At 39.9% G+C, this 23,444-nt stretch overlaps 1 protein-coding gene across 1 annotated transcript; it reads left to right on the plus strand.

Annotated features, from left to right (window-relative positions):
• Window positions 1–48: 48 nt before the first annotated feature.
• On the plus strand, window positions 49–4,425 carry cdca7a (cell division cycle associated 7a). Its single transcript, XM_070838110.1, has 10 exons — window positions 49–133; window positions 1,008–1,148; window positions 1,349–1,471; window positions 1,563–1,763; window positions 1,875–1,952; window positions 2,070–2,261; window positions 2,369–2,497; window positions 2,595–2,744; window positions 2,829–2,965; window positions 3,075–4,425. The coding sequence occupies exons 1-10, from the start codon at window positions 113–115 to the stop codon at window positions 3,106–3,108; spliced, it is 1,206 nt and encodes a 401-aa protein (XP_070694211.1). The 5' UTR covers window positions 49–112; the 3' UTR covers window positions 3,109–4,425.
• The last annotated feature ends 19,019 nt before the right edge of the window (window positions 4,426–23,444 follow it).

Consider the following 23,444-nt stretch of genomic DNA (forward strand, 5'->3'; position numbering starts at 1 on the left):
CGAACAGAGAAGCGGGCGGCGCGCAGCTGCAGGAGCCGCATTGTTCACTGCAGAGCTGCAGCAAGCAGAGAGAGTCAGTGTCTGTTCATCTGGGACCATTATCACAGGAAAAATGCCCTCCACCCGCAGCAAGGTAAGAGAAGCAGCCTCACTCTGTAAAAAAAAGAAAGAAATATCCACTCTGACTAATGGTGTGTTTTGTTATCTTCTTGGTGATAAAACTTCATGATGTGATCACACTGTAGAATCAGGTCACCATTTGAATCCTGCTTTTCCTTTAACACTGACCGAGCTAATGTAACAAACTTCACAGGCTCGAAATATGAACAAACCAACTTACAGAACTGAGTAAATAGAGATTTAATTTGTGTCAAATCTAACAAAGTGAACGATTAGATTAGTTTTGTTGTTGCACACTAAACTTTGTTAACTCCAAGTTACTAAAGTTAAGAGGAGGTAACTAATGTTTGCTGAAATCCATGTCAATTATATGAAAACACACTAGACAGTTACTTACTGTACTTTTTGCTAAGTTTCCCCAAAGAAACTTTTTTAAATCTGACGCTTGTCTATGAATCAACTCGTAGAAAATGAATGCAAATTGGCACAAACTTGTTTTTTTATTTGTTAAGAAATGGTTCCACCTTTTTAAACATTAATATTTGCTGGTTTTAAGTTTCTATGATAACCTGAATTATTTTGAACAAAACAAGCAGTTTGAACATTTTACAGACCAAATGACTAATGGAGAAATAAAGTCTTTGATTAATTCATAATGAACCTGTATCATAACCCATTTAGAGCCTGCGAGCAGCATCACTAACACAGTTCCAGTTGTTTCATGTGTTAATATTATTTCAGAGGTTTGTTTGTAACACGGCCTGGTTTGATCGGTCAGTCCAGTGCTCTGTCTCTTGGACGAGTGTCCTCGTGGGTTGGCTGTGGACACGGACACCCTCCTGGCTGTGTGGCGCACACTTTTGTAAACAGACCTGTTGTCATTACAGACACCGACTGCCCAGCCTCCGTCCACCAGGATGAGTCTGAGGAGCTTCCGCAGCATCCCCCTGGTTCCCATGGAGACCTCCTCTTCCTCCTCTGACGACAGCTGTGACAGCTTCGGCTCCGATGGAGGCTTTGCAAATACGGTAACAATAAAATAGTGTTTTACTTTGGTTGTTAATGGGGTCTTTAAGATGAGAGATGAGGCTTTATTTATCCCACACTGGGAAAATTCACTTGTTCCAGCATCAGAGGAGACAAAAGTTGCAGAAACAAGGGATAAAACGCACATGAAAATAAATACAATGCAGCATCACCTGTAACTAAAAATTTTTTGTGTTTTTAGAGGAGCAGCCGTAGACAGACGAGGAGGATGGCAGCGAAACCAAAGGTGTTTGAGGCGACGTCGGAGGAGGATACATGCAGCGGGTTTGAGGAGACTGAAATCAACAGTCACATGGAAGCTATGGTAAGTTGTGTTTTTGTTCTTTGGACCATATTTCAGACCTTCATCAGACACCATGAAGTTTCTTCTAACTATAAATTGTGAATTCTGTCAGAAAGTAGACTGTGAACCTCCGAGACGTGGCCGCAGGTCCAGCATCCTGAAGGTTGCCATGACATTTCCCGCCAAAAAGACGGGCAAGAAGAGGCCTGCATCAGAACCACTCCCTCAAACTAAAGAAGAGGACCCCAACTGTGAAGAAGAGCAGAACTTCATGGTCAAGAGAGCCCTTAATATTAAGGAGAACAAAGAAATGGTACAATTTGCAATAGTGGTTTCCATTAATGACAGTGTTTGGTATTATGAAGTGAACTTTTTTTCATTGTGCCGAATCTTCTCATTAATTCATGATTAATGTGATTTTTAGCTCGCAAAGCTCATGGCAGAGCTGAACAAAGTACCTGGACTCTTCCCAAGACGGATGCTGGCGTCAGCATCCACTACGGTAATTTAAACAGAAGATGGATAAATAAAATAAGTAGCATTGCTTCACATCTTCACACGGGGTTTTATCAGTGCTCTGTATAAACCGGTTCTATTTCTTCTGGTATTACTTCTTCAGCCTCGCCAGGCACCTCGGCGGTCCATGGGAACTCCAGGAGCTCGCAGGAGAAACCCTGAGCGTTTGTCTCGACCCCACACACGGTCCCGCACGCTGGTGGACGGACCCCCCAGCCCGACTCCAGAGGAAGAGCCCGAGGACAAGTTCAGCCTGGTTCGCAAAAGCTGCTACTATGAGGAAGATGATGAGACGGTAAGTAAATCTCACAGACGGACTGTGCTTCTTGTCACCGTTCTCATTGTGTCAAGTTCTCCTAATATAAGCTATAGGCACTAATTACATTCTGATTTCGCATGCAGCCTCGCCGCCGTTGCTTCAATCGTACCAAGGCCATCCCTCATGTGGTGCGGCCTGTGGAGGACATCACAGAGGCAGAGCTGCAGCGCATCTGCCACAACGTGCGCGAGAAGGTCTACAACAGCTCCACTGTAGGTCCCACGCTCGCTGTAGTGCTGAAAAGATTTGAACGGTTGCACCTGTTCATCGAGTTCTGTCTGAGGATGAAACGTTATCTCTAATTTTCAGGGAAGCACTTGCCACCAGTGCCGCCAGAAGACTATCGACACCAAAACAAATTGCCGCAATCCAGAGTGTGTGGGGGTGAGGGGCCAGTTCTGCGGCCCCTGTCTCCGTAACCGCTATGGAGAGGAGGTCGAAGACGCTCTGCTGAACCCGGTGAGGATCTAAACACAAAAGATTGTATTTACATTTGATCTTTGTGTGTGTGTTGGCCGAGTCTGACTGATTTCTAATCTGCAGGAGTGGCGCTGCCCGCCGTGCAGAGGGATCTGTAACTGCAGCTTCTGCAGGGCCCGAGATGGCCGCTGTGCCACAGGAGTGCTGGTCTACCTGGCTAAATATCATGGCTTTGATAATGTGCACTCCTACCTGAAAAGGTGACTGGAACATATGTGAAACTTTAACTGCATTTTTTTTTTTTTTTTTTTTTTTTGTTATTTAGATGTTCTTTTTTAACACTGAGATGTTGTGTTGTGTCCACTGCAGTTTGAAGAAAGAGATGGAAGAGAGTTGCAAGTGAAGTACGGAGGAGGGAGCTGCTCCTGGACCCGACTGATGTTCTCTGTGACCATTTTTTTTTCTCTCCCATACACACAAAGTCCAAATATTGTTCATAGCGCCTCAAGCATCATAACGCGATGCGTGTTGTTCCTGTTTCTGAAACTTCACATAGTTGTTGAGCATTAACTGACGTCTGGAGGCGGCACACACGGCCAGTTCTGTCTAGTGGAAAGTGTGCATCATTTTTGTTCTCCCACATACTTTCTTGCCTGATCTGAAGAGCTGAGCCCTCAAACGTCTGGCTGATCGTAAACTAAGTTGGAGCAAAACGTTTATATGCTGACATGTCCTAACAGCCCTCTGTGATCTTAGCTATTTTAAGGTGATTGATGTACATATCCCCATAGCATATATAAAAAAAATCCCTTTTTCTAATAGCTAAATCATCCCATATGGTGCAAAAAATACATGCTTGTTTAGATGATCTACTGTATTTTACATTGTTTTAAATGTATTGACTTTACACAGACCACTTGGCCGTGACTTTGTCTCTAAGGGATCCATTTGTTTTTTTTTTTTTGTTTTCCTAGTTGCAACTTTATGCTTGTCTTTTTGCAAGTTGTGTCGCCTTTGTATATCTGAAAGTGGAATGTTGGAAAAAAAAAAATTTTTGCATTAGTTGGGATTTCCTGTAGAAATGGCCTAGTGAGCTGCTTGCCACTGAGGTGGTGCAGGTGGAAAGGGCATACACTGGGGTCCACTGCCTCTCACTTCTAAACCGAGAGGAACTGTGTGATATACTACAGCGCCTGGTTAAATATCCTTCATTAGATAACTGTCACTAATGGTGTGGAAACAATTAGCACACTCTAATGGGAATCTCATACCTGTAAATCATTTTATCCTGTTAAAGCACATTCTCGCTCTGCTCCAGTCTCTTTGGCTCATTTTCTGCCTTACACTGCTAAGTAGGAATGGTTGAAGGTGCCACTGAAGTGGCAATAGAGTTATGGCCTGCATTTTCTGTTCACAAGTGTAATACTCTACATGAAATGACATGGAATTAACCTTTGTATCGTTCATCTTTGAAATGTACTTCATTTGACCTGCGCCAGGACATGTTCTGATTATATGATACTGTTTCAAAAATAATCAACGGTTGAGATTTCTTCTTCAGTGTAATGGCAGGTGGAGGTCATCGTACTGCTGCTTGTTTTTATCAGGCGCTGCGCTCCTAACGGGGAAGAATCCTGAGCTGTTGCTCTGCTCTGCCGATGCTTGCTTTGTTCTTATAGGGTTAACTGTACATTTTCATTAAAGGGTTTGAACTGCAGAATCATGTGATCAGTTGTCTTTGACATGACCACTCTATCCAGGACAGTGGCAGCTGTAATTACTGTTATTGAAATGTGAAGACGAAGAAATCCTGAAAGAAGAATCTTAAGGTTTAAGATCTTAAGAGTGTGAAAGCTGGAAGTTTGTTTAGCAAGTTAAAGCAGAGAGTTTGTGATCCTGCAGAAGACTGATGTAAAAAAAACTAAACTATACATGTACAGGCTGTCACTGAACTTCCTGCATAAGCTTGTATCAGTCAGATAATCACAACATACATCAGCACTAAACCAGATTTCAGTTACTACATCAATAAAATCATTAAACACTAAAATCAGGGTTGGACTTTAAATTAGCACCTAAATTATGTGCAACCACCAGTGCAGCACAGTAGAGATAATTCAATTCATTTATTTTTGATATTAATTTAATTTATATTTTATATACTGAGTACAGTAGATTATCATCAGAACATGGCCACTGGATCTGAATATGTGTGCTGTAGGGGGGTAAGACAGTTCTGTGGTTTTGAAGGAGGATGACTGAGCATTTCAACATTAATATTGTTGTTGTTTACCTTCACTGTCTGAGCCTTGGCCCAGCTTACAGCACACATCTGAATAAATTTTAATTCTAAGATGTGCTTCATAACTACAAAAAATTACTCTTACAATGTTTATCTCGTGGGTAGTCACCAATTTGAACCTCTCATGTATTACTATAATATCAAAGTTATTTTTTCTTTTGCAGAGAGTGAGGTGACAAGATCGATGATCACACTCATGTCTGGTGGCTGTAGTTGGATTTTGTTATCCTTGGATAGAGCCAGGCTAGCTGTTTACCTGTTTCCATTACGCTAAGCTAAGCTAAGCTAAGCTAAGCTACCTGGCAGTGTGTTCCAGCTAGCTGCATATTTAAACATGAAAGTGGCACCAATCTTCTCTACGCACTCTTGTAAAGAAAGAGAATGAGCGAATTAACCAAAATGTCAAAGTGCTCCTTTGTTTGCTGGTTTGAATTTGTGTAAATGACAAAAGTAACAGGGACTAAACTGTTAGTAGCTCATAATATTTTGTAATCAAACAACTGTGCTGATTTACAAATCCAATAAGGGCTCTTCTATAATTACTGTATATTCCTAATTAAGTCTATAAATGTAGAGTTTGTTGATTATACAACAGTTGACACAACAATCAGATTAAAACAATAAAATACGATATTATTGACGCAGCAATATTACACAGATACTGACACAGTAAAAATGAATGAACATTTTATTAGATACATTTGTAGTATCTGTTAAACTGTTATACTTTGTCCTGTCCCATTTAGATATATACGAGTAGAACATTATACTTGGGATACAACACAATTCATTGGAACAGTGATTATAGTAAAAGGTAAAAACTACAATGCAGTTGAATTGAAACCCCTCTGATACAAAAACACAAGCTTGACACTTAAAGATTGGATTCACTGCAGGCTTTGCGTGGTGTACACAGAAAATCATCATCACATGATACTTATACTTTTTAACACAGTAAAAGTACAACTTCTAACAAAGGACTCCTCTTTTTTTCCTCATTTTTCCCCCCAAAAGGGACATTTCAAAAACTATTATTAGTATAATAAAGATGCACTTGAAAATACTAGTCCTGTATTAAATACCAGTGATCATCCACTTTGGGGTGATGAATATTTAGGGAAGTAATTGTTTACAACGCTCAAGCATTGAGCTGATCTGGTAATCAGGCTATGAAATACAATATTTATTCATTAGAGCAGATTTAATGAGGCCTTGCGGCGCTAATTATGAAAACCAGTGTAGCAGTAAATGAGTAGCGCACGGTGGCGGGCTGCGGGGTACCTGTAAGGAGGGACCGGGGGTTGAAGTGCCCTGAGTGCCATGGCACACTGAGCAGCAACACACAGCCCTGACTGTGGCCGTCCATCCCACAGCTATACATCACCGGACCTGCAGACAGGTCGCAGATGGGCCCCCACGTCCCTGCATGCCCTGCTCCACTACCTCGAGGACTTAAGGCTTGGATTTCCACACAGTATCTCAATATCAAGATTATCTGTCTTGGTGCACGCCAACAGACAGCAAAGTAGAAAATCTCAGTACAGTTGTGCTTCAGGTGGACACATCAGCGCAGCAAGGCATTTAAATATTGTTTCATTGATATCCAGCCAGCCATAAAGCTGAAACAAGTTGAGTGCCTATTCTGCTGTTTCTATTTGTATGCAGGTCTGGAGATATGCGGTCGGATTTCACAGCATAATATGGGTTTTGATTGACTGATATTTTCATTATGGCTGCAGGGTAGCGTGAAGACTGTTAATTTGCTTGGGAGTCCTGCAGGTCTACTGTGATTGTAGCAGAGCCAGAAGAAAAGCTGAATAAATGAAACTCACAGGGCACAATCACAATCTGTGGGTCAAAATCAACTGATTAATTATAATTTAGAATCAATCTGTCAGGCCTCTGTAATAAACACCCTTTCAGGCTTGCTGCTAAAAAAAAACAGCTTTAAATGCGACACCGCGGTACACCATGTAAAGCTACGCTATTACAGTGAATACGTATAACGTAATTGATCATTTCTGACAGCAAAACAAGGTGAAACATTGAGATGATGATCTTATATTGACTGTTTCTACTTTCTGATGCAGCTCAGCAAGGCAACTTTCCACACAAGAATCTCCCTCCGGCTCTGACCTCTACGTCGCAGAAAGTGTAGTGAGGAGAGTGCTGCTAAATGCACAGAGAGTGACTCTGGGTGGCAGGAGGCTTATGACATGTTCCTATCCTCCTGTTCCAGCCTGCAAAGTGATGGAAACAGCAGTTTGGTCCAGGTGTCAGGGACATTATCAAAGAAAAGGGCTGCCTGCAGTTGCTCCATCTCGCAGGAAATTGCCAACTCACCCTAACAAAGAAAGGCATAAGTGCACTTGCTGCTGCCTTCAAGGGGAGCGTGATAAGATGACATTATAAATACAGAATTGTTCATGGAGGTGGAGGGCTAGGCACATCAGGCAGCTGAACCTGACAATTCTGTTTTTCATGTGCACGTCTAAAGGCTGTATGGGTTTATCTAAAACAAAATCAGCCTCTTATTCACTCGGGATTCATACATTTTGTAAATGCGTTAAAGTGTAATTGTGGATGTTTATACTTCATGTGCTTTACAACTTCAGTTCCAGGCGGAGACAACTGACAACTGATGATACAGAGCAGAGAAAATTATGCAAATAATCTCATGCTTACTATACATACAGTGAGTCTGCGTCATACAGTAGGCATACAGTGAGCTGTAAATTATAAAGATTAATTTTCAGAAGTGTCTCTGCATATTCTACATAATATACCACACGGTAAGACAAACTAATATGGGCATTTTAATGTACACTTTATTTGGCACAAATTATTTCTTTGCAGTTGTCAACAAAAACCCTTGCAGTCATTGTCAAGAACAATTTTCAAAAAAAAGAACAAAAGCCATTAAAAATAGATGCTCAGGATGGATCAATGCTGATGACAAATAAAGTGGACATACTGTAATGTCTCGCTGCTGCCTCATCACAGGTTCAGTCTCCTGGTACAAAGCTCTCCCACCTGAAGGGGGAGCTCTAATACAGGCAACTTGCTGCACTTTATCTTCCTTCAACTTTCAACAAGTCCTCACAGGTGGAGGAGAAAGTGAAAGGGCTTTCAGAGCTTTACCTCGCACATCACATACTTTTAAACAAATTTTAAAAAAAAGATACTATGAGGACATATATCCTGCTCTGCAAACCAGGAAACACTCACAGAGTCGTGTGATGTGTGTAAATTCAGTACGTTTTGGTGTCCTTAAAGAGCGCTGCGGTATTAGAGCTGAATATTCAGCGATGTGACAGGAGGACGGTGACATTGTCTGTGCACAGTGTTGTGAAACTTCACATTAAATTCTCTAAAGGAGTCAAGCAGCACACTCTGACTGTACGAGGGGGAGGGGAAGGTGTGTGTGTGTGGGTGTGTGGGGGGGTAATTATGACCAGGGGAACACAGGGCTGTAATCTGTAAATCTATTCTTACCCTAAGTGAGAACTGGTACATTGGATTGATTTTATTGAGATCATACATTATAAATGGGGCATGGAGGAGCTTACAGCCTTGAGATGGTGGTGCTCACGTGCTTCATTAATTTTTACTTCATTAACTCTCTCCTTCAGACCCTTCAACGCACAATTCATTGCTGGCCATGAATCCAGGCCACAGGCAAATGGACAAGCCCGGGACGACTTTCAGTGGAGTGGATACACCGAGTAACGCTGTCAAAACAAATCAGTAACACATGAAATATACATAACCTCAGATCAGCCCGTATTCATGCGCGAGGTCACTTCTTTCGAACTTGTGGCTTTACATTTAAAAAACATGTTCATAAAGAATAAAAGCATTCATTCCAGTCACAATAAGATGAAGTGCTGCATCAATTTAGCTGTCAAAAAGTCATTACAGCCACAGAAACAAAAAGCATGGAAACAAAAACTCTTTACTGGAGGAGAGCTGAGGAGAAAGAGTTCACCAGAAATCTTATACATACATGTTTCCTGTTAATTCTGCTATTAACAACAGGACATTTTGGAGCAATTACGAGTGTCAGTATCATTGTTTTCTAAATCCATCAGTGACTGGTTAAAATCCAGCGTGATAATTACAGACTACAGACCTTCATCCTTAGGTAGCTACTGTATTCCTGCAGCGTGCTTACTTACCTCTGTGGTTACCACTTACAAACCAATAGGTGCTGCAGCAGTCGCTTTTTGTTTCACTGCAAAGAATTTCAAAATTCCCCGTGGGCCCTTTAGAATGGACCATTTGTTTAATGTTATAGTCTTAAACCCAACAATATCAATCAGTCATGAAAGCACCTATGCATGCTGCTCTGCCCAGCGTCACCATTAACTCCAGACAAGTGACGGCTCTCGCTGGTTTGCAAGGCGAGACAAGGGAGGGTGTTGGGAGGCAAAGAGGGATAAATGGATGGCGTCGGCTTGTTTTTGACTCTTTTTTTTTTCCCTCCCCTTCTCTACTTGTGATTGACCTATTCAGCAACAGTGGGAGTGCGTGTGTCGTTGTGATCAGGGGACGCAGAACTCTTGAGAAAAGTTGGAGTGAGGCTTGGTGAGTGTTTTCACCCAAGCTGTGGGTGAGAAACAGTCTGTGGCAGTGAGCTACCGCTACAGTTTGAGTCAGAAATGAAATGTGCACATTACAGATCCCCTCCAGACATGTTTTAAGACATAAAACATATTCTTTTTAGAATAACATTTTGTATCGGACATACTTTTTCCCCCCTACAATCAATCAATAAATAAAATAAATCTAAAACCTTGTTAAGCATTCTCAAAAGCACATCTACTCCTTCTCACTTGTTAAGCTCGCTGAAAAAGCCAAAAATGTATGAATATGCAGCCTCCGACTTCATTGAAGTGTCCATTCTCAGTGTATGAGTGCAGCAGGTTTCTAAGTTTTGGACCATGATTGGCTGTCAGTAATTTAATCTTTTTTTAAATGTAGCGTTTGTATTTAGCTGGTTGCATCTGTGTTGAATCTCATGTGAGAGCTGTGAAGTTGTTCATGCTTCAGACCTGTTGTCAGACTCTTCCCTCGCTGAGCATGAGAACAACACACATCAGTGAGCAGGCGCTAAGTGCCTTTCCTCTGAGGCAGCATAAACTTCTTAACATTTCAAATCTGTTACGACAGCTGTCCTGAAGAACATTTGTGAGATTCACCACACATGTTGAAATGATGATTCCCTCATTACATTTGCCATCAAACAATATCTCCAAAGCTAACAGTTGACTAAATCTAGTTAAAACATTTGGGGAGAGCTCTTAAAGGAAGAATTAATGGGAGGAAAAGAAAAACAGCTCTGAGACAATTAGCACCAGAGACCACTCTATAATCTTAAGATTATTTTCACCACTTAAAAGCAGCACACATGGTTTGTATTGTGGCGGGGCAGAATGAACAACACTTGAGTGGGTTTGATTTGGTCTCCCTAATCTGCATTTCCTTTAACATGCCTTTCTTCTGTTCCAAAATGTCAGTGTTGATCAAATCCAGCTGGAATGAGCCAGTGTGTGTCATCCCTGTTGCAAAATCTTTCAGAAGATTTTTCCCAGGATCATGTTATGAAGCGCTTGTTCTGAGACCTGTTTCTGGTTGTTGCCTGTGATATTATGCAGATTCAACGTTAAGATCATTTTTTTTCTGTGTTCTTGTGTATAAATAAAATGAACATGCATCCTATTAGAATCACTACTCTGGTATGGATACATTTTACAAATATTAGAAACATTATTATTCAGATCAAAACGGACGTTATCTGTCACTGAATTTATTACAGATTGTCAATTATTTTCACAATAAAACAGCAAAATATCTCAGACCTCGACAATAAATATAGAGACATCTTGTAGATGACCCCAAAACAGACAATCTATTCTCCCTGTATGAAATTGTGAATTAAAATAGAGTGAAATTAATCTACAATTCATTTTTCTGGGGAAGCCCCAGGGCACTCCAAAGGGCCCACTGGGCCCCCCAGACATCACTTTGAGAACCATTATATTGGATCTGGTTAACAGAAACATCCCAAAGCTATGTTCATTTAAATAACACGTTGTATTTTTGTGAAAAAAGAAAAAAAAACTGTAATTGCAAAATCTGAAATTTAACCCTGGGGCTGGTTGCTTAACCAAACATGCTTTGGCTGGTTAGGCTTAGTCACAGAGGAAATGTCTGGCACACAGATTGAATTTGTTCTCTCTGAAGTCAAAGGCAGGAAAACAATTAAGTGTCTGCCGCACATTTCACTGTGTACCACTTGACACAGTTTTTCACATCACTGGGGCAATTGTCTGCAGAGAGCGACGAGACAAAGCCATTACTTCCAATGTCTCAAAAAGATGGCATTGTTATTTTCTGATTTTGAAACATTTCAATTAAACCACTGATGGAGATAATAAACATAATAGTGTGAGACTTGCACTGTTTTCTTTTGTGCTGTCATGTCCATTTGCAGGATGGTTACTACTGTAAAAAGGCGCATCAGAGGGGCTTTGGTCCCAGAGGTAGATAGGTGTGTGTGTGTGTGTCGCTATCCTCTAGAGCCCCTTCCCCTCCTCAACCTTCGCCTTTCATTGAACGTCGAGTCCTTTCAAAACAAGGTGAAGTTCAGCAAAGTTTCTCTGCAGAGATGATCAAACAGTCACATCACTAATGGCGATGGGTGACAGGGCCAGTGAATACAGATCAGCTTTAATTGTGGTGGGTCTTACTGCCACTGTCTGTCAATCTGAGCCTTTGAATTGGTGAAAATTTGCTCTGTTCATTCTGTTAAATGACGTATCCAATTAAATGCTTTAGAATTCATGATCTTCAGTCAAGGTTAAATGAAAGCAGTTACTCCTGTCAGTAAGGTGATTAAAAGCTGACTACATCAGACACATTTTGTGCAAAAATTTAAATTTGGAACTAAAGCATGAATCTTTATTCATTATGCGCAGTCCTGCTATATAAATGTCCAAGCACAGTTGCTCTTAATCACCTTGTTCATTTTAAATCTCACTTGAGTCTTTTTTTATTAAAAGGCATTCTGGTATTCAAATTACGGTGTTTTACATATTCATATTAAACTGAACAATTCACCAAACTTTCTCAACAGCAAGTATGCCTTTAAAAAGCACCTTTGTTTATGTTCTTTTTTTTTTTTATACTGCAAATCTGTGTGTTTGTAAAGCCACCCGGTTTAATATAATACAAGATAGTTTCTGTCCCATTACCTTTTTAACTATGATTGAAGAGATACAGCAATTTCTGCTCAGCAAAACAAAAGAAAAAGGTTTTGACAATTGGTTTAAATGGACAAGTGCACCACAGCAAGGAAATTAATTTTCCTCCAGCAAGATGAATGTCGTACCAGGTTATTAATGAGCAGATAATGTGCTAGTGCAAGTAAGTTTTCTGTGTCGTTGTGATAAATGTGATGATGGAGGTGAAGAGCATGTTGACTAATGAGTATTGTCCAGGGATCTGATCTCGGTGCCCAGTGGAGAGAAAACCACCGTCTGGATTTCACACATCACATGATGTTAATACCCGGAGGTCCACCAGTCAAGCTGCTTGTTAAAGAATCACCTCTGTCATCCAGATCCAGGTCCAGTTTAGACTCTATGTAATTGAAAGTTGTGTACTTTAAGCGTCTTATGAGATCTTATTTGCTTTGAAACAGCATTAACTGGTAATATGAGGTCAGACTCAGTCTTCCTCACCCCAGTGAGGCTGAGAGTAACTAATGAGACAAATGATATTCTAATTTAAGGGTCTCAAAGTTTTTTCTATCTAAAAAAGTAAAAGTATTTTGCGCGTCTGTAAAAGTCTTTACAGATGTCCAAACAAAAAGGCAGATTAAAAGGATATTTTCCACAAAAAATACCCTTCACTAAAACTCCAATGTGTAAATCCACCCGGCAAAGTTACATTTCCACCTGTAAAGAATGTATTGTCAAATGTAAATAGAAGATGAAAAATACTTTTTTTTCATCTCTAAAAACTGCCACTCATAGCAAATTACACTATGATTAACCACAATTTAACAATATTTTTCAAACAAAATCACAAAATGTGTCCAAAAGGCAAAAAGTTTGTGTTCACATTAAACAAGAAACACAAAATCCTGAGAGCTACAACTTGGAAGTTGGATTATGCACAAGATGCCAAAATTAAAAGCACTTAAATGAACAAGCTCAATTTGACTCGTGTTAGCACGGACTGTGGCGCAACTTGTCGTAAAACTTACAAGGGAGAAAGAATGCAGCAGCTGACAAACATTAAAGGGAACAAAATGAAACCTTCGTAGGTTCGCCTGTATTGAGTCCTTCAGATACATAATGGGACACAGGCCCGAGGGCCAAGATGCACATTTGAATGACTGCCAAATACATAAAACTAGGCCCACTCAGGGGTTCATGGTGAATAAATAAGGCTGTGGATTACATCAAATCACTTCTCAAACCACTACTCCTGCACACCACTCCCAGTGTAGAGACCATTTAAACTCTAGAAGGGGCCAAACATCAGCAGTTGGTCTCCTTTAAACAAGTCTGACTAAAGTAGAAAAATAAATAAAGCCTCCGGCGCTCTACTTTAATGTATTCAATTAACTGGGGTCCCTCTAGAGAACTCCAGCGCACACTTGGATAAAGAGAGAGCATATCGCCTGGAGATGAATACGCTGAATGCACTCATTCTGAAGACCATGATTGGAAATCTTCCTCAACAGGTTCTTACTTAATTAAACTTCCCTTCATCTGACTTTCTGTCGCTTTCGAGGGAAAATTGGGAGAGGCACATTGAAAGCCAGAGAAACTTTGTTCACTACTGCGTGTTGTTTACAGGGCAATTCGGGGGGCTTGTAGGGCCTGTGATAACCTCCACCATCACTGTGGAAAGTCAACTCAGCCTGAAAGAACAGAGAAGTATATAAAATCTCCGATTCAATCATAGACAATTATATGGTGAAATGAGAGAAATTCAGCAGCCGTCAAGTCTGAGAAGGAGGGATAATTATCTGGCAGTCATTACTGCTCCCATAATAGCATTTAACGACATTCACATACTGTATGAACATATTGCCATGCTGGAAACATGTAAGTTGAAAATTATCAGACCAGCCGTTCCTTGAAAATATATGAAATCCTCTGTATGCTGAGAAACATAACATGTTCATAGTGTCCTTGAGTGAATGATGTATGTTAGTGTGAAATTTATCTAATTATCTCAAATATGTCTCATGAGAATCCATTCAGCATCCCTTTGTACCTCTTTTTTTCCCTCTGCAGCCCCATTGTGCAGCAAAGCCCCAACAGAGTTTCCTATCTATTAAAATCAGTCTCTCATCATCACATCGCCTACATCCACCATTTTGCTGCACTTTTTCCATAACAAATCAACTCAATCAAGCTCATTAAGTGTCATTATTAGCTATTTATTGTTATCTCCCTCAACGTAGCGCTGACAGGTCCACCCCGCCCACGCGTGTCCCCCCTGATACCGGGACCTTTGCTTGTCACAACGGCTCTGCACTCAGTTCTAATTGGCCTTTATTGTGTTAGTCTCGCAAGAAGAAGATAAGAGATGCGGCATCATTTTGCTCCACAAGTTTCAGGTCTACATCACATAGAACATCTCTTTACCGCTCTTTAGAAGTTGCTAAAACAAATCCTATGAGGAAATAAAGTGATATTTCCGTGAACAGCCTGGAATATGGTGCACGGATGTGGAAAATGGGCATGGAGAAGGTGCCCCAGCTTTCTTTTGTGTTTAAGTGTGGTGTTAAACACTGTGGACGCTCCTTAATGCAGCATGGCGAATGTATTTCCACAGCTGTCAGGGTGATAGACAGAGGGGCGAGTCTCTCCATTGCAGCGGCGTGCTCGTACCTGCTCACAATAGACCTGCACGATGGGAGCGTATACTGATGACAGAGAGGGAGAAAGGAGGGTGGATATATGTGTGTTTGGAGAGGGGGGGTGGGGGGGGAGTGGAGGAAGGGTGCAGGGAAGTTTGTCCCATCGCAGGAGTTATTAAGTTTGTCTCTTGGACACACTTGGTTTCACCAGGGTGCTCGTCCCTCATTCATAATAGATGCTAATCTGTTCAGGGCTGACTGATGACAGAGCTTCCTGCCCTTCATAGAATTAGTCCTCAGCTTTATCAAAGGACCCAAACTGCCTGCTAATTAGACTCATTTCCTCCAGCATGAATTATTTATTTCCATTGTAACTGATCAGAGGCGATTGTGACGCATCATGCTGCCACCAGTTTTCACACAGATGCGCATGCCACCACAACTTCTCAAACTCTTAGCTCAGTATATACGGGGTTTAACGGGAGTGGGGACGGTTCAACTGCTTCCTCACTATACGAAGGGTTTTATATAATCATCACGTTATTTCACAGAGGTGTACTTCATCGTGAAAACTCCATACACTCTTCATGCAAGGTCATTGTAATCATTGCTCCTGTTCATGCAGGCTGTGAAGAGATCACTGATGCTGTTTCAATGTAAGAGATGGGGGACAAAATCCACACTCCTCTTTATGTGCAGAAATGCACCCCAAGCTTTAACTGGAGTTATATATGACGCTTCAGCTATTACAATTAGTAATATTATGAGGCTTCTTTCAGAGAACTCACTCTCACTATGCATCAACGAGAAAGGAAGCATAATATGAGGAAACAGAAAGAGGGAATTTTCGCACTAAAACAACAAATACTTTGAGAGATGCCCACTTGATTTGACTGATTAGACAGCTGAAGCCTTATATCAGCTTCAGCTAATACATGAAGTGCATTTTAATACAGAACGAGGACTCACTAACTTGCATTGTGAAGAGGAGGAACAATTACAGCAATCAATAATCCTTCAAATATACAAATGGCCATTTAAGTATTGTATTCAAATGGCCTTTAAAAATGCAAACAGATCCTTTAAATGAGAGACACTGCACAAAGTCTCTAACGTAAACTTCCTATAGCTACTGTAAGATGTTTGAGAGTGAAGGTTTATGGATATATTCCATAAGTTCTGTTCTCCTCATCAAAACATTCACTCCCTAATTACATCTACTTAAGCAATTTTGTTGAGGGAAAAAAAATGTTGTGCTTAATTGCATTACTATCTGGAAGGCAGAAATATGCAGAGCGAAAAAACGTATAGCAACGTGAGGGAACTGCTAATTAGTCAGATATTTGGTTTGCATTACCAAATAGCATATTACGCCCCGCACTGATAGGAGGCTAAAGAGAGTGAGGCTTCTGTTCTTGAAACTGTAATCAAACAAAGACAGATGTACAGATAAACACTAGAGGGAAAGTTTGGAATAATTGTTCATCTGCTCTCGCTGTTCAGTCTGATGCTTCTTCTGTGAGAGATCAGATTCTTATAGAAACTTCCCTCTCCGTGATTTCACATCTATAGGTGTCAGGTACGCTATTAAGTGTGTATGGCTGAGATGAGATATCTCCAACCAGCGATAAGGTTAATAAAACAGTTCATAGGTTCGTCCGTATCACAATAGCAGGAAATGCGCAATAACTGAAATATTCATGATGTATTGTGGTGCATTTCAAAAGCGTATATTTAAAAATCATCCCAATACAATGTGCTCCACAAGCCTGCCATTTTCTGTCTCAGAGGGGTTCAATTGACAATAAGGCTCAGTTTCATTTGACAATTTGAAAGTTTATTCAGACTTTGAAGCAGCCTTTATATAAAAGATGCCCTTCTCTCCACAATAACACTTAAAATGCTCCTTTGGTTGCCATTTTCTCCCGAACAATAGGAAATTATGTTGAGGCAAGAATTTTTTTCCTATTTTTATAATGAATACCACATTTAGTGATTGCAAATAATTGCGGTAAGTGGCTTATTTGCCTTAGGTCGGGGAGGGTGACTCCTGTATAACTAATATAAGGATCTGAACCCTCACCCTCACTGATGAGGCCTATTCACAGCTCGGCTGCCCTGTGCCCCCTCCCAGCTCCTTATGCTCCTAACGTGATGAGGAGTGTGTTGTTAAAGTTTCAAAGCAATGATTTCACACAATGATATTCATCCTCTGTTATGCGGCAGGAAGTAACAGACCGGTGCTGCTTCTGTCCTCAGCCTGGAGGAGGACAGTAGGAGCTAGAAGACACACCGGAAACTGACAGCAAATATGTAATATATAAAGTACAACACCTGCCACATGCTCAGTGCTCACGTTAAGTCAAGCCAAGAGGGACTAAGCAACTGGTTGTGCAGCAGTAAAAAACAGTAACAACACACAATATCACACCGTATCAAAAAAAGATAAAACAAAACAAACAAAAGTACCCTATGTTTAAGTGCTACAAAAATTAAAGGCACAATTACTAGTCATGCATGTAGAGCTGACACTACCTCTTACTATTGGAGGTCAGCAGTGAAATAGCTGAGGGTGTGAAGGAGTGTTTGTATCTGTGGGTTTTTGCCAGTCAGGTATTTGAAGTGGGAACCCGAAGGCGAGGTCTGAAACTGTAGCTGCACGACATTGGTGCAGTCAGACAGGATTGATTCTGCTTTCTTTAGCAACTGTTTATTAAATAAATGAGACACACTTTTCTGTTGAGTACCTGTGATATTGCTACGGACCTTGATCACCTTTGTTAATGGATTTTTCTGTTAAAGACTGAGAGAAGCATAACAATGGGTAAAAGTAAAAATCAACTGAAGATCTGTAGAATAAAGTAATCAGCGACCTTAGCCAGCTTCCTTAGACAAAAAAGGCGCAGCTAGCTTTTTCCTACACAGCATTTCGGTGTTATAATCAAAGATCAGCTTATTATCAATTATGGTGGCCAAGTACTTGTATGGCTCAACGATTTCTACATCCTCACCATTAATTTTAGCGTTGACAGGATTGGAGTGATGGCGTCTAAAGTCAATAAACATGTGCTCAGCCTTTGTCACATTTAATTCCAAAAATAAGTCTTGATACCACTCAGAAAAAGAATCAATGACAGGATTACAGCGCATTTCAAAGTGAGGCGCGGAGAGACTGTACGCTGTTAAAAGCTGATGAAGTCCATGAATGACAGTCGGTTCTTACTACCCTCTAAGTGCTTATAAATGAAGTTAAGCAGAGTTATAGTTGCATCCTGAACCCCCCGTTGGTTTTATATGAAAACTGTAACAGGTCATGATGATGCTCTGTCCTGTCCACAGGCTCCCTCTTAATCAACTTTTCAATGACTTCATTACTAGTGAGATCAAGGCTACAGGCCTGCAGTCATTCAGACTCTTTACAAAGGGAGGTACAGTCGATTGCTTCCATACTTCTTTGCTGACAGAATGACGTTTCAACAATATTATTAAAAATAGAGCCAATTTCAGAGAAAGCAAATGCCTGCTAATGTTATCAGAGCAGGGCTCAGTGTTGAGACTCAAGAATCGGGATCTACTGAATCAGAGGAAATCTCAAAATTTAAAAACACTTCTTCCATTTTGGAGAATAACTGACTTTTTGAATTCCTCGTGTCTAGTAGTGGGAAGTACACTTATTCAAGTACTGCACTTTAGTACAGACTGTACTTGTTGAACGAGTTGTTTTTAATTAGTTAGGCAGGGGGTCGTCATTTAAAGTAAGAAATGGGTCTTTGATGCAAATTACCACTGTTTTTGCAAATACCACTGTATTTTGAATTACAAAATGTTTAGTCCATCATTATCAGTGTGTATGACTTAATTAGACAATTTATTTTGTCAGTGAGTGAATTCAAATGAGCCTTTTGGACGGGTCTGTTTTGAGGCACTTGTACTTCTCTTGAGTGTTTTTTCATTTTATGATACTTTAATCTTCTACTTCACGACGTTTCAGAGGGGAATATTATAATTTTTACTCCATTACATTTATTTGACAGCAGTTGCCACTTGAGCTAATTCTGCATTATGAGTACTTTCTGTTTTGATCCCTTAAGTTCATTCTGCTGATAAAGCTTCTGTACCTTAACTTTATTACTTAACAATCTCTTCTTGATGCAGGAGCTTTATATGTAAAGGAATATTTCTACAGTCTGGTATTTCATCTTTTACTTAAATGAGGACTCTTCCACTACTGCTTGTGCACACAAATATCCAAGATTCTTAATTACTGAATGAATTCTTAAACAATATCTTTATTAGTGTAAGAATAAAACTGAATAACTGCAAGTTAAAGACTTAATCAATTCAATTTCCCTAAAACTGACAGAATAAAGACCTCTTTGTGTGTTTTTTTTCTTTCACTCTGGGCTGCAACCCACTTTAAAATATATTAACAGCTGGCAAATGCAACTATTTTCCAGTTTGTTGTACCTCACACTGAGCTGTGTGCATCTTTTTGAGTGAAATGAAAACTTTGTAAAATAAACGTCATTACAAAAAGAGGCAGAACAAAAACAAAAAAAAACAAAACAAGGTTTTCCATGAGTACTCAACATATGTTTATCTCATGTGAACTCTTCAGAATGGTCTTGAAGCAATCTTTGGAAATAAATTGTGCAGGCTATTATTCATGGCACACGCCATGCAACATGAAGCCTACTATAAACACAGTAACAAAACAAAAAAAAACTTGATGTGTTTTGTTTCAGTGCTGACCCTTCCTATTTTGGCAGTGCTCGGTTACAGGTTACCTTTCAGGAAAAGCCTTCATGGATTGTTAGCAGTATTCTGGCTGATGGTGGAAAACAAAAATATAGAAATGATTGCACACATTGTCCTCCATTTGAAAAGAGACACCCAGGGAAATCATCAGGAGAACAAAAAAACAAAAAAAATCAGGACGCTGCAATAATTACTTTAGGGTATCCAGTACTCTCTCATGGAATATATCAGTGGCCACCATGTCTGGGGTTTGACCCACAGTTGCTGCAGAAATCTCAAGCAAACAAGGTAAAAGAAATGAACCTCCCATTATGGATGACTAAAACAGTCCCTGGATAAAAAGATTAAACCTAACAAAAACTGACCACCTGGACAATGACCACACAGACTCAGTCAACTGTATTCTGTTCAAGAAAATAATCATAATTCTCTAAACTGGCCAAATTCTACATATAACAGTGTTAAAGTGTGACAGACTGCAAAAATGTCAGCGTTTTGGAATAATGAATCAAGAATAAAGTTTGAGTCTGAAATAGCCTCTAACTGTGTAAATGTAATGTTTATCATGATAATTAACTTACTGCACAAATATTAGGTACAATACAGGTAATATCAGATTGGCATTTAATTTCGTGAATAAACAGATTTTTCATTTTATTCCTCATTCGTTTAGGAGTTGTAAAGCTTTTACTCTTTTGGTGTCAAGTCGCCTGCAGTAAGCACAATGTTCTGTAGTCTTTTTTGATAAATAAACAGTAATTAAAAACGGTTGAAAAGTGTTTCATTGTGATTCATAATCAGACTGACATGCAGGAGCTGGGTGTTACGAACCTGAAAACCTACCAGATTGGGTGGAAGTTTTAGGTAGAAAAAAAAAAGAAAATTAAAATAAGCAATATTCTTCAATTTAGATAATATGTCCATTCAACAATTTCATCAAGGCATCTAAAATCAGATTGTTCATGGTTCCCCAGCTGGTTATAACCTACTATTTTGTTATGATGGAGTTACTTTAGTCCTGACAGAAGCCAATTAACTCTCTGACAGAACGTGAACTTAGTGTGTTACCATTGAATGAATCGTTTTAAGTTGGTCCAGCAGTTCTCTTTTTTGGCACAATGCCAGGCCAGTCCTATAAACAGGAAAGTCTATGACTGACTGAGCGAGTAGCTGGCTGACTGATGAAGTTACACCATTGGTTGAAAGAGTCTCCACTGGCTGTTACTATTTCAAAATGAATAACATGAGTAATGTGAAAACTGGACAGCCAGAATCGGCCAGACATTTCACACATGGCTAATCTGATTATCCTCACAGTGGAGTATTTCTCTGACTTTGAACTGCAGTCAGGTGATCTGCCATTTGGTTATGATGGGCGTCTATTTATGCAGTTAGATTATGGGAGAACGGGGTTGGTTGTCACAGATCTTATTACAGCCAAACTAGAGGGCGCTGTTTCATCGTGTTGATATCAAACATTTGGCGTAATGTTGTGCTCATTTCTATCAGGCCATTCTGTGTAAGACACATAAAACATTGGGGTAAAAACAGACGTTGTATTTTGTATGGGTCAGAGTTATTTTAATGTTGCTGTTGGTTTTGTATTAAAGGTTTGTAGGTTTTCAGTTTCTAGCTAAATTCACGAGGTGGCTATTATAAAACCTTTGTCAGGAGGTGAGGTGGGGCTGGTGTCCTCCCCTGTGACGTCCATTAGTTGTTACATTCATAATGACTTGTTATGGGGCGCCCCGGTGGCTCACTTGGTAGAGCTTAAACCAAACCGCAGCGGCCTGTGGCCTTTGCTGCATGTTCCCTCTCTCTCTCTCACCCATTCATTTCTGATCTGTCCACTGTCTCTATCTAATAAAGCCATAAAAAAGAATCTCAAATAAATAATCTCAAATAAAACTGTAAATTTCTCATTTCACGGTTTAAAAAAATGACACAAATACAATTGAGAATAATAGAGATGGTGATTCTATTCTTTTTAAAACAGATTTGTTGTGATTTTTAAAATTACATTTTTATTGAAACCCCATTGATAACTATGGGGACAACGATGTGACAGCCCTGATGGGGTTGGGTGTCACACTGTGTAAGAGTGTCTTCAGTGGTTAATAGCTTGCTGTTAAAATAAGTTAGAAGAATAAAGTGGTAACCATTTCAATCAAAGAGTAAATAGTGTGACAACAGACCCCAGTTTCCCCTACGAGTGCTCAGAGTGGTCAAAACAAAGACCCGTATTTCAGCAATCATTGCTCACATTAGACCAAATAATAATAGAAAAATATGTTATATTACACATGATACATCAAATAATTATTATTAAATATGTGATATCACTGAAAAAGTCCTAATATGATCATGTATTTCTGTGCAAAATGTTCCCAACTAAGGCCAGATAAAAGCTGATGTAGTGGATTACTGTAGCGGGAAAGTGACCTCAAAACACATCTAACACATTCTAACACATTGACAATTTCTTCACTTATTACTTACTTTCACTAATAATAACTTCCTCAATTGGTTTGGTTAAACTTTCAATAGAGTCCTGTTGTGAATGACCCTGACGGCCATGAAGTTATTTTACTGTACAGTTTTTGAGAGAAAATCACTTCAAATGATATTTTAATGCATTAACAGTTTCCTTTTAACCAAATTAACCATTTAAACTGTATAATATACTAAGTCATTCATAAACTACCATTTATTGAGTGTAATTTGCTCATTCATTATAAGTTCTCTTTCACCACCAAACATCTTCAGATATGAGTGGAAAGTTTTGTTCTGGATTTATAACATTTTTGACTCAAATGTAGCTTAACAATGTCATGTGATCGGCTTCTGCAGCACACATCAAGAACAAATACCACTGGGACGACTGCAGAACATTTCAGATGAATATTCAATATCCAGGAATGCACATTATAGATGCAGGAAGAAGTAAAGTTTTGCAGTACATATACAGTGCATGTAGTCACCGTAGGAGCCAGCACTTAGCCTATTAGTACTGGTGCCTCAGCAGCGCGCAATTAAATGTCTCCATGCGAAATGAGCACTCAGGTCATGTTTAATGGGCAGAGAGCTAATAAAGGTTGGGCCGAGCAGGAGGAGAGGTGACTCACCCTACAGTAGTGGCACAAAGGTGTCGCAAAGACAAGAGCAGGGAGGGCCGCCGGTTGCCATACGGACTCTGGCAGGCACCCTATCATCTCATTAGGAGCTACAAGCCTGCGAGTGCACACACACTGAAATTTGAATCTCTTCTCTCATTGTGCAGGAATCACAGCAGCAAGTTGAGAATGCTGTCCACAACAAACAGCTCATATCCCCATATGAAGAAGACAGATATAAACATGTAAGTATATTTCCTATACATGCACTCAAGTGATAAAGTCCTTATTTGCTGTTCTCATGTTATGGATGTGATATTTGTTTAGCTGACACATACGGTATTATTGTTGGTGTTGTGCATTATGCTGGATGTTCATCAGCTGTACACTCATGGATCTGTGGCTACGTAGTTCATATTTTCCCAATGATAGTGTAGACAACATGACACATAACATAAACCCTTGAGTCGATACTTTGCTTTTAATGGAGAAAGATGAAAATATCAATACCAGCTCATTTACAAATGTGTTATGTTGCCCAGTTACTTATAGTTAATTGATTTTAACAACCACATGGGAGATGTAGCAAGAAATCAATTGAGGGGCTAAGTTAAGTGACTGCATGACAGCTCATATTGTGGCCAATTCAACATAGTCTAATCTAAAAAAGACAATAATCCAAA

The sequence above is a fragment of the Pempheris klunzingeri genome, chromosome 10 (genome assembly GCF_042242105.1).
Source record: "Pempheris klunzingeri isolate RE-2024b chromosome 10, fPemKlu1.hap1, whole genome shotgun sequence".
Lineage (NCBI taxonomy): Eukaryota > Metazoa > Chordata > Actinopteri > Acropomatiformes > Pempheridae > Pempheris > Pempheris klunzingeri.